General features: G+C 42.2%; 1 protein-coding gene across 1 annotated transcript in view; it reads left to right on the top strand.

Moving 5' to 3' along the window:
• Window positions 1-7,266: 7,266 nt before the first annotated feature.
• Window positions 7,267-12,843, top strand: part of HCRTR2 (hypocretin receptor 2) — a 142,995-nt gene continuing 137,418 nt past the window's right edge. The window contains exon 1 of the mRNA XM_004615791.2: window positions 7,267-7,800. Coding sequence (XP_004615848.1) covers window positions 7,578-7,800 — 223 coding nt within the window. The 5' untranslated portion in view covers window positions 7,267-7,577. The remainder of the gene's footprint in view (window positions 7,801-12,843) is intronic.

Below are 12,843 nucleotides of genomic sequence, written 5' to 3'. Positions count from 1 at the left end.
TGGGCCTCCTGTGATTCAGGGACTTTTCTAGAAAGATTTAGCTGAAGGCCATACAGTCAAAAAATGTGATTTTTGGAGCCTAGAGATGTTAGATATCTTTCTGCAAAACTACTGCTTTTATGTAATACATAAGCTCAGTGCAGTCATTATAGTGTCCTCGAACTGTTTCCATCTCAACAGAAAAAAAGAAAACAATTTCTTTTCAAATATCAGAAAGTTAGCAGTGGGAAATATCTTTGTTCCTTTGTCTAAATACTATATTGTTTTATATATATACATAAATTACACATAATTATTTCTGTTATATACTAATATTATATATAAAATAACAATTTTTGTATAACTTGTATGTAACAAGCTCGATAATATTATATGTAACATATACAATAAGATTATTTCTGATGTATAATATATAAAATCTTCAAATATACTTACTCTACCTTCTGAAATAAAGAAATAAGGCAGGGTGTTTGTACTCTGGCTGGTATCTTCCAAATTCCCATGGTTTGGAATAATAACCAACTCTAACTAGACTGACAGCACCATTATGTCCCCTCTAGTTAGGATCATTATTCATGTCTCTTAACTAGTTTCCTTTTTCAGTCTCATCTCCTAATTCAGCCCCTCGATGGCCATTAAACACCATTTTCAAAGCCCGCCCTTGCTGGCACTCCCTCCATCCCCACCACGTGCTGCTCCCTTAGCTAGCACACCCCTCTCCCTTTGGTGTTTCTCCTCTATAAGACACCAGCTCAAAAATGACATCTCCTGTGGGAGAGTCATCCCTCCTATTTCTTCTTCCCAGGCTGAGTTAGTTGTTCTTCCATGCTCTTATAGTACTCTGTGTCTCACTCTTAGAAACTCACAGTTATTCTAGTTCAAAACACTTCCAATTCACCAGTGGATTATAAGATCATTGAGGCCAGGCTATATTTTATTAGTCTTTACAATTAGCTAAACCACTGAGCATATACTAGATGCTCAGATATACTTATAGCAATGGATACATAAAATTATTATAAACTGCATAAAAGAACATTCTCTCAACAATAATGACAATATCAAATCTGCAATTTGAAATATGAGAGCAACCCAAGTTCACTAGACAAAAATAAGTCTGCTTCTTAATTTTATGTTCTATGTTTCCTATTTTATTACTTAGGCTACTGTGTTACATTATATATGCACATACACATATTATCAGCTAAAATGAGTCATTGGTATGTATAAAAAATAACATATGGATCAAATAACACACCTGTATCAAATAATATACATGACTCAAATAACATACATGGATCGCTTTTTCCGCTGCTGCACAAGCATGATCCCAGAGGCCAACTGAACTACTTTGGACACCAGCAGCTCACAGAAATGCCTCTAGACTGTGAGCTGAGCCACTGCCCCATGCGGCGCCAGGGGGGAAGGGTTTCTCTCTCTCAACCCTTCCTTCCTGGGCACAGCATGGCGATCACCGCTTTTGAGCACAAAATGGAGGTACCAGCCAGCTGCTGGTTACCAGCCCCGCCCTCCGCTGAAATTTAAGCGCAGCGGCCACACATGTGTGGCCTTTCCACTGCTGCATGAACATGATCCCGGAGGCCAACTGAACTACTTTGGACACCAGCAGCTCGCAGAAATGCCTCCAGACTGTGAACTGAGCCACTGCTCCATGTGGCGCCAGGGCGTAGGGTTTCTCTCTCCAGGCTTTTCCATCTTATGAGCATCACAAAAGGTAAGGAAAAGCTTGCAGTGATGCAATTTCAGTCATAATTTTCCCTGGACTTTATACAGAAGTCCAAAACCAAGACCTAATATCTCTTAATTGTCAGCAATGTGAAACGGTTCCTTTTTAGCAGGTCTGACTTTGGAGGGAAACTCCAAACAATAATAGTGAGTTTTTTGTTGAAATATTGAAGGTAATCAAAGTAGCAGCCATGTCTCTAGGCTGTGAACTAAGCCATAGTCCCATGCCGGCCAAGGAGAGGAAATACCTTCGTTCTCGTTTTTTTTTCCCTTTTTGGGGAGAAGCGGTGTGGCGTCCACCATATTATGAGTTCTATTAAGCAGGTACAAACTTGGTGGAGTGGGAAGGAGAAAAAAAAAAAAAGAAAAAAATTATGTACTTGGAACAGTGGGACGCTTGGGCAGTCTCGCACCGGGGACCATTACCAGCATGTACTCCGCTAAGATTCAACCCAGGTGGCCACACTTTTGTGCGGCCGCTTTGCTGCTGATTGACCAGGATCTGGAGGCCAACTAGACTACTTTTGGTCCCAGAAACTGCTTGCAGCCATGTCTCTAACTGAACTAAGCCATAGCCCCACGCCGGCTGAGGCGGGGAAATATCCTTCTTTCTCATTTTTTTTTCCCTTTTCAAGGAGAAGCGGCATGGTGTCTGCCATATTATGAGGTCTATTAAGCAGGCATAAACTTGGGGGCATGGGAAGGAGAAAAAAAAGAGTTATGTACTTGGAACAGCGGGACTTCATATCTCTTCATTCTCAGCAATGGAAAACTAATTACCAAATGCTTCCTTGGCAGTAGGGCTGACTTTTTTGGGGGGGAACTCCAACAACAATAGTGAGTTTTGTGTTGAAATATGGAATGTAATCAAGGTAAAGAGAAAATGAAGTGAAATTTATCAGTTACGCAGGTGGGGGTAGGGGGGCGGAGGGGTGGGAGGTATACTGGGGTTTTCTGTGTTGGAATACGGGCACTGGTGAAGTAATGGGTGTTTGAGTATTGTATAACTGAGACATAAGCCTGAGAACTTTGTAACTTTCCACATGGTGATTCAATTTAATAAATTACTTAAAAAATGCTACTTCAAAATATTTCTGATCATTATTGTAATGATGCAATAAAAATAAAGTAAATCCTCAAAAATTAAATAAGTAAATAAATAATTAAATTATGCAGAACAGAGAATTGATTTTTATAATACTTTTAAAAAAATAAAATAACATACATGGATCAAACAATTTTTATTGTATTTAACAAAGTTTTAAGACCCTTTTCAATTTGTTAGACATGCTTTCTCAAAGGACCAATTTATAAACTTGTATACTTCTTGTAACAACTGGGACAGATAGAACTGGGGTTGAGGCAGTTACCTTGCCAATCCCAATTTATAGCTAATCCCAATTCCATTTCCCACATTGCATTGCATATGATCCCCCAAGCACCAGAGTAATCCCCAAGTACATAGGCAAAAGAAAGCCTAAAGGACTACTAGGTATGATCCCCTCAAACAAATAATAATAATTATAACAATAATAATTCTTATGACAACATTAAAAGATCATCAGAGATTTAGTTTTCTTTACTGCCTTGAGATACTTGGCTGACTCTAGAAACAGCAGAAAGAATTGAAGTAAAAAGACAAATAATATCTATAGAACTAAATATTTTTCAAACTTTCTAAAAGGTATCCAAACACCTAAGAAAAAAATTCACATTAAAAATGAATACTGCAATATCTATCATCTTTTGTAATGTACTTGCAAAAAAAAGAATACAAATAATTTTGAAGACTTGAGTGCATTTTTTATAGCATTGGAGTTCCACATATTTAAAATAAATCATAGACAGAGAAAATGGAACACTTGAAAGATCAAGATGAATTTAAAGTTGTCACAACATTAAGCAAATATCAGAACCAAATCATAAAAATATGCATTTTTCTTATGAACACATTTAGTAAAAGTGAAGATTAATTGTGGTATAAGACTTAAAAACAGTGTATTGAACTGTAGAAAGTTAAAGTGCCAAAAAAATTAAAGCTTGTGGCACTGCTTACTTAGGGAATAGCAAACTGGATCGTATTTATGGATTGCCAATGACAAGGATTTTGTAAGGTTAATGAATATATATTGGAACCAAAGTTGCAATAATCTCTCACATTTTAAAATAGGACATGAAAGAAGACAATACAGATAATAAATCAAGGAAAGCATTATATCCCCAAACAGAGTTAGAAGATTTGTAACCAGTAAACTTGAATGCAATCAGGAAAGATCTGCTTGTCAAAATCAATGATGTAGAAGAGGTCTAGAGAACTGGCTAATGGTTTGGCTAACAATATCAGCATTTATAAAGAGTTTCATAATCCTCAACTTAATTTATTAAATACATTATCTACCATGTGGGTGTCCTTATAAATCACCTTTCACAGAGGTGATTAGGTGATTGCCTATTTCTATTGTGACCCTTTGGGATTCTTCACTTACCACCACCATTTCACCCCAGTATTCACCACAGTTTCTACTTGTCCATTCCATATATTTTCTTTGTGCTTCTCCTCCTTCTCCTCTGTGCTCAGGAGCACTCCTTGTGGGCTCAGGGACCATATTGGGTGCCAGGGATTGAACCCTGGTTGGATGCTTGCAAGGCAAGTGTCTTATTCATTGTATTATCTCTCTAACCACGCTTTTATTTTTCTTATGGATTAGAGCGATAGCACAGTGGGACTGAAGCAATAGCACAGTGGGTAGGGCTTTTGCCTTGCATGCGGCCGACCCAGTTTCGATTCCTTTGTTCTTCTCGGAGAGCACGACAAACTACCAAGAGTATCGCACCCACACAGCAGAGCCTGGCAAACTAACCTTGGCGTACTCGATATGCCAAAAACACTAACAAGTCTAACAATGGAGACCTCACTGGTGCCCACTCGAGCAAATTGATGAACAACAGGATGACAGTGCTACAGTGCAGTGTATGAATTCCGTATTCTTAAATTTTAGGTGTGTTTTTTTAGATCACCATGAGATGGAACATTACAAAACTGTTCACGATTGCATTTTGGTCATATAATGTTCCAAATACCCATCCCTCCACCAGTATAATTTCCCACACCAGAGTTCCCAGTTTCCCTCCCACCCCTTCAAGCCACTCCCACCCCAACCTTCCTCTATGGCAGGCGCCTCTCTTCTCTCTCTCTTTCCTTTTCTCTCTCTTATTTTGGGCTTTATGGTTTGCGATATAGATGCTGAAAGGTTACCATGTATATCCCTTTACCAGCTTTCAACACTCAGTTCATGTTCAGAGTGATCATTTCCAACTAGTATTGTCATAATGGACCCTCCTCTATCTTAATTACCCTCCATCTCTAGGGGTGGGGTATTTTGCAGGATCAAATCTAGGCTAAACATCTTCGAGGTCAGCCTTTTAATTGCATTGTCTTGATGGGTCTCAAAAATTTTGTTTGCGCTGGGGGGGCCACACCCCAACACTGCTCAGGAATCACTCCAGGCTGGACTCTGAGGATAATATGAGATTCTAGGGATCAGAACCCAGGTGAGCTGTGTGCAAAGTAAGCAGCCTACTAAGGCTCCAGCCCCGCTTAAACATTTTTTACACACTAAGTACCAGAGAGCTAGCTCAATGGGCTGAGTGCAAGCAAGGTTGGGTCCCTGGCAGAATGTCCTCCCCTGGGCTCTGCCAAGAGCAGCCCTGGAGCACTGCTAGGTTTAGCCCCCAAAACCAACCAAATTAAAAAATTGACTAGAGCACACTGGGAAAATGCAATGACAATATTACTAATGAAATTTGGCTTCCATAGAATAATGGACACACCAGACTAGGATTAAAGGAATTTGACATTTTGTCCCTGATTTTTCACTTTACCATTGATTGTTCCAGGAACAGTCTGTCAACTGTAATGTAAGAAAACTGCACATATATTAAGTACAAACACTTGTGAAGACTCATGATTGGTGGTTGGAGATAAACGCTGTTGAATAAAGTTTCAATATAAATCAGTAACATCTTGTAATCACTTAAAAAATTACTATGTCCCAACCTTGGCTGCATTCAAAGAATAGAATACATTTTGTACTGGCAGGACCCAACCCAGACTTTTGTATTTACTCCTAATTATATATTATGTAAGAAATTTACAATTGACTTAAGGATGACCAAGAAAGGGCAGGTTGTGGAGATGACGCCATTTAAAAAACAATGAAGGTAATTAGGGTGAAAGTGAGAACAGGGACCTTGGGAAGGGTGGGACTGAGGGAAGTAGGGGAGTTCTTTTGACTGAAAGATTGTTATGTGGGTGCTTTATTTCTTGAAGCGGCAAGATTCAGGATAGGAATTGGGAGAGGGGGATTACTGAGAACAACTATTGGTTTCCATACCTCAGTTTAACGTCAGAACAGGTTCATAACTTTCTGCAGGCCAGTGGCAGCAGTGGATTGTGCTGTTTGATTCCAAAGCAGGTGAGGCAATCTGACATGATGAGGCTTCTAAGATTCAGCTGGAGTCTGGGATAGACAGTTCTGAGAACCTTCCTAAGTTCAAGATTGCAATAAATCAAATGGATCCTTTCCATTTTTCTGTGGAAAGGCCCTAAGCTGGAACTATAACACACCCCAACATACTGTTCTCAGAGATGAAGTCAGTTCGGGAGTTCTGGCAGGGATGTCGGTGCCGACGAAGGAGAGGAGGGCACTGCTGCTTTTGCTTCTGCATCCCGTGGGAAACCAAGCTGAATGCCCCCTAGGGAGGCCTGGTGTCCTTCTCTTGACAGTATTAAGATTACATTAATTGATCTCAATGTCCTTCAAGCTTAATGGACCATAGTTCATATTCTACGGATTGCAAATACAAAATCCAGCTAAAGGGGTCAGAGAAATAGTGGATAAGAGGCTGACTTGAGAATGGATACCATCACCATGTATGATCCCTGAGCACCTCTGAGCACAGAACTGGGAGTAAGTCCTGAGCACTGACCTCTGAGCACAGAGCCATGAGTAAGTTCTGAACACTGCTGGGTGTGGCTCCTCCAAACAGAAACAAAACAACAAAGGTCCAGCAAAGTATATTGTTGAGCTGAAAACAATGTTCCCCTTCCCTAATTTGCAGCAAAGGAGGGGTGCAGACTGCTTTAAAGCCTTAGCAAAGGCTGAGAGGGCAAAGTCCAACAAAGCCTGAATGACTTTTGCAGAGCCCCTTGTGAGGGCCCCTCCTCTTGCCTTTCATCTGCATCAGAAATTCCTCCACAACCCCCGCAGGAACCTTGTTCACGCACACACACAAAAGCACGCACACACACACACACACACACACTCACACACACAGGCACGCACGCACACACACACACGCACACACACACTCACACACAGCGTGAAAGAATGGGGTGTGCAGATAGAGGGAGATTTCACACACTGAGAAACAGGTTCAAATCCTGTTTGCTCCACGAGCCCTCATCTCTGCCTCTCCTCCCCGCCCCCCTGCACCCGGCTTGCAGGCTCAGTGCTGGAATGAGAGTCTCTGGGCTGGGGCTGAGCCGGCTCAGAGTGTCCTTGCTGCCGCCTCCAGCGCCCTGTGCCTGGACCTCCAGCCGCTGCATGCACAGGAGGGTGGCCGGCGCGGAGTCTCCCTGGCAGGAGGGTGCCCGGCGCGGAGTCTCCCTGGCACTGGCAGGAGGGTGCCCGGCGCGGAGCACCCAGGCATTGGTCCGGGAACTTTTCACGTCATTTTCTGCTCGGCAGCTCGGCACCCGGGTCCTCGGTGCCCATGGGGCAGGGCTAGAGGAGCTTGCGGCGCCGAGCTGACCCGGACGGACGCCCGTGATGTCCGGCCCGGACCCGGAGGACTCCCCCCCTTGTCGCAACTGGTCATCCGCCGCGGAGCTGAACGCGACTCGGGGGCCCTTCGCCAGCCCCAGCGACTATGACGACGAGGAATTCCTGCGCTACCTGTGGAGGGAGTACCTGCACCCTAAGGAGTACGAGTGGGTCCTGATCGCCGGCTACATCATCGTGTTCGTGGTGGCCCTCGTCGGGAACGTGCTGGGTGAGTGCGGCCGTGCAGCCCCGGCTGCGGGGGTCCAGACACCCCGGCACCTGCAGATCCCGACATCAGGGACCCTGCAAACCCCCGGGACGTGGCCCGCGCGCCCCTTGCGCCCCAGTTTCGGGGGTCCTTGGAGACCTCTGGATGCAGCTCCCGCGCCCCTGCGCCCCGGCTACAGGGACCCTGCAGACCCCCGGGAAGCAGCCCGCTCGCCCCTGCGCCCCGGCTACAGACCCCCGGGACGCAGCCCGCCCGCCCCAGCTTTTAGGCTTCAGGGACCCTGTAGACCCCCCGGGATGTAGCCCGCGCACCCCCCAGCTTCGGGGGTTCTGGAGACCCCAGGATGCAGCCCGCGCGCCCCTGCGCCCCAACTTCGGGGGTCCTGGAGACCCCGGGATGCAAACAGAAGATTCACAGCTCTCAGCGTGGGGTTCCGCTTTACACACAAACGGAAAAAGTTTTCTGATTTCACACCCCCGGACCAAGCCGCCGACTCGTCGTTGTTCTGGCAGCCGGGAGGTGACGAGCATCCTGGGCGCGCCCGGGGAGTGTCAGCCGCGGGGTACAGGTGCAGCGGGTAGAGCGCGCGCACTCGGCCGCCCGCGGTGTCTGGGGAGAGCTGGGGAAGGGCAGGCTCGGGTGGGCTGTGAGCTAGGGAGGTGGTCCCCTAGGGGAGAAGGGTCAGGGATGGTCGGGCGCCGAGCAAAGTACCGCGGGGACACAGTCACTCAGTCATTCATTCATCCACCCGTGAGGTCGCCGTGAGGCTTCCCCAGAAACATTCGCACTCCCTGACTCAGGCTGTTCTTGTAACCGATGATTATTCTCTTTTCTTTCCGAAAGATGCGCTCAAGTGGAAGGCTAGCCCTTTCCAATTGTCCACCCAGGTTTCCATGGACCACCTCTAACTGGTGTCTGGCGGTGTGTGTGGGGGGACGGGTGCTGACCGTTATTGGGGCCGCTGGGCAGCTGCTCCCGGGAGGAGCGAGGGAGGCAGGAGGCAGGGGAGGCACCGGAGTTGTGAATGGAGACGCCTGCACCCGGGTGAATGGAGAGCGGGAGGCGCTGGCAACGCAGGGGGCAGTGTGGAGGGTGCTGGAAACGGCAGGAGACGGAGGGTCTGGTCAGAGAGGCTCTGGATTTTCCATGACACAAAGGGGAAATGCATGAGGAGCCTTAGGGTGGGTCTCGGGGGCCTAAGGGTCAGAAAGGAAGCATTTGTGCTGAAACGGGGATGATAAAGAACTCAGAATCACCACCGACATGATTTCCCCCATTCTCTCTCATGTGTGTCTGTCTGGGGAGGATTTCAAGTATCTCAGCCATTCGGCAGGCAGAGTAGTTTAGCATGTGACTGGCAGGAATCCTGCCCAGAATTGGTTGATTATTATTTCGTAGATTTAACAATTTTCTCAGGACTTAGTTTGCACTTGTGTTATATTCTTCAAGCTGTTTTCCTTCCCTTTGATTTTCAAAACACACCCTGAAAGATGCAGAGAGGACAATGAAAGCGAAATGCATGTCAGTTAGAACTCTTCATTATAATGACAGGTTTATTAATAATTATGACTTTCTTGTTTCCCTTTTGCCATCTATCCATCTATTAAGACATATGGCCACAGTAGGACATTCTTCTTCTTTATACCAGCTTTTAATGATACTTCAACCCAGATTGAATATACATTGATGTCAGAGCCCTTTACATTTACTTTCTCACTTAAGCCACAAAATAACCCATATATGACAGAATAAGCAAATTCTAGGAATAATATAACATTACAAAGTATGATTTATGACTTAGAGTTCTATTTTTCTGATCTTAAGCCCAAAATTTTTCATTGATATTTCAGAACAGTGTTTTGTCACTGATTTTCTGCAAGCCCATTAAATGTGCTTCCTTTTCTCCTGCACTGTGATGGCTGTTAACAAACTGCCACAAGGCTGGTAGCTCTGCCATTCTCAATGAAAACCTAGCCAGAGATGATCATTATTGCATTGCAGTAAAATTGTGGAATTTTTTTTTCAAGGAAAGCTACAATTCAAACTATTTCCCAATCTTTATTTCCAACTTGATCTCTATGATCAAATTTGCTCCTCATTGCTGCTATTTCCTTTTGCCTTTGCACAGATACATAGTGTGGTACATAGTATTAATAGATTTTCATAGTTTAGGAGTACATGTTTGCTAGAATCAAGGGTACGTGTTAGCTAGCTGGGTAGTTTAGTGTCAAGAAAGAAACACTGAATCACAGTGAGATATGCAATTAAAAAATTAGAAGAAATTTTAAAGGAAATTTAATTTCTTAATTTAATTTAATTTAATATGATAGTACTTTTACTATCTTATTAAATCTTATTCAACACCAGGTGCTGAAATGCCCAATTCCCTTCAACTTTAGAAGATTTTCTCAAAGCAATATGCTCTAAGATACTGACAACTATTTCTCTCAAGATTGAATGACACTGAAATCCTCTGGAAATCCTCTGTAGCTGAACTGAAATCCATTTTTACTGACATGTTCCCTGAGAGTTGATGAGGTTTAAGTTTGACATTTAAACAAATGAGCAATGTCATTACTCACAGACAAATTCCTGCTCTTTGATGTCCCTGTCAAATTTGCAAAACAGATTAGATTGAGAATTGTTTTTATGCCCCTGTGGTATAAGTAATTTTATGCAAAGAATGGCAGGACAAGAAATCACATTATTCATGTAAGATAAAGTGGCAACATTATGGAGTAGGAAGGTGAACTACCACCTCCACCTTGTAAACAGCAGACATGGTCACTGACCCTTCAGGTCCATTCTCTGCAGTTTTGTGCCACTGACTAGTTGGAAAATCTCAGCTTTGCTGAACATACAAATATAATGTCACCAGCAGTGTTACCCCATTCTATTAGTAAATGAAATAAAATGACATGTCCTGAGAAGAATGAAAATGTCTTGATCATTAACAACTCTTCCTTCCCCCACAAGTTCCCTTCTCTTAAATTTCTATTCATCTCAGAGGCATTTCTCCAGATATGGCAAATAGTTTTGTGGAAAATGTTACAGCCAGTCAAAATAAGGCAAGAATTACTTTCCATAGATTTTACAACTATATACATCCTTATAGAATACATATAGGTGCAATGTGGAGAATTTTAAGTACTGGGAAAGAGAATGTTGTAAAGAGTGTATTCAGTATCTTCAAAGCTATGCCACGGATAACCTATCCTATGTATATCATGCACTATAAACAAGTAGATATAACTAATTACCCAAGTTGTGATTTTTGAGAAATGTTTGAAATTTAAAAACATGTTTTAAGGATAATTGTATGCATGTGCTTGTCTTGAAAGGTCACCCAAAGGAATATACTTGGTGCAATTCTTCTTTTTCTTTTAGCTAAAATTGGACGGAAATATATATTCTAGTTTAAGCCCTAAATATCTGGTGGAAATGAGAAATTCTATACTTCCTGTGTTTCAGCATTCAAAGATAACATGATTTTAACTTGAAGTTAATACTTCTCTTTTACTATCAGTACTTGCCTATTAATTCCCTATCACTTTTTCAATGGAAAGTGAGAACTTTTCACCAATGATATCACCCCTACTGTGCTTTACTTCCTGTGGACTGTTAGTAAGTTATTGAGCTCTCCAAGTAGTTTTACAATTGAAAGTTAAAGGATGATGATATCTACCTTGTAGAACCTCTGTGAAGGTTTAAGGATAGCATAGAAAGATATGCACACATTTTAACACATGTATACCTGCTTGCTACTTCCTGCACAAAGAAGACACTAAATACCATTTATGTCCTTTCTGTCCAGCTATTAAAATAGCTCTCGGATGAGGTTTGCAGTCTGCTTTCCCCTCCAGAATTAGTAGCTTTTTTATGGTTTCTGCTCTAGCTCTTTTCCTCAACTGAGTGTTCTACTAAAAAGGTATTAGTGAAATAGGGTTGCTCTTTTTCCTCACTGTGGTGTTTTGGCTTTTAATAAAATGGGGTTAGCCTACGTGGCTTCATCCCCTAACATACCCCCACCCATGAAGACACATGTTTAGTGTCTTCACATAATTGCCGAAATCAAGAGTGTTTGAGTTGTTGGTTGGATGATCTACTTATTTTGATATTGTAATCAAAAAGAGAGTAAGGGAAGTCAGAAAGAAGGAGAGGTGGATGGAGAGAGGAAGAGGGAGAGAGGGAGAGAGTGAGAATTAGGGAAAGAGAGAGGAGGTAGGCAGCAAGTTAATTTAACAATTAAATTTAATTAAGGTACATTGTCAATGCATCAAGGAAACTGTGGTGAGAGACAAGCTATATTGGACAGTTGGTAGGGTTGGGGTGTATATCTATAATGAAGTGGTGTTTTAAAGATCTAATTTTATTTATGAAAATGAATATGAAAATGGCAGAGTTGCATGTTTCAATTACTCCACAGTCTAAGAACATTTCTACTTTTCCAAATGTCTAATTCAGACCTGTGGGTATTTATTAAACTTTTCTAAATAAAATGAGCAGAAAGAGTTTAAGGATAATATTCATCTCAGGCAAATCATGAGTAACATCAGTAAAAGGTGATATTCTCAAGTAAACTTTGAAATCATGTTTTCAGTTATAGAACACAAAGATATATGTCAGAATATAATTATATTGAACAGTTTAATTAAAAACCATGCTTATTTGCTTTTTTTAGTAAAATAAATCATTTTTAATAGAATTATAACAGTAACTTTGATTAAAGGCTGTCTCACAGACAACAGCAACATTGATTTATCATGGACAGAAAATAGTAATATGTTCTACTGATCGTTTAAATACACTGCAGCTTTCCTATATTTGAAAGGAAAGCATAAGGAAGGTGAAATATGAAAATAATGCCAATTTCAAAAGAGGCCAAATAATGCACTCAAGTACAATATTGCAGCCTTGATTGTTCCTACATTTTTATGCAAATTTTCCTTGTTTTGTGTTTTAAGTATATTTGCAAATCCTGATATTTTCACTATTTCATTTCCAATTCCCTGAATTCTCAGTTCATCCATCACATCCATCCAT

The sequence above is a fragment of the Sorex araneus genome, chromosome X, assembly GCF_027595985.1.
Source record: "Sorex araneus isolate mSorAra2 chromosome X, mSorAra2.pri, whole genome shotgun sequence".
NCBI lineage: Eukaryota > Metazoa > Chordata > Mammalia > Eulipotyphla > Soricidae > Sorex > Sorex araneus.
The sequence above is the reverse complement of the archived record's forward strand: the minus strand, read 5'-3'. Positions and strand labels throughout refer to the sequence as shown.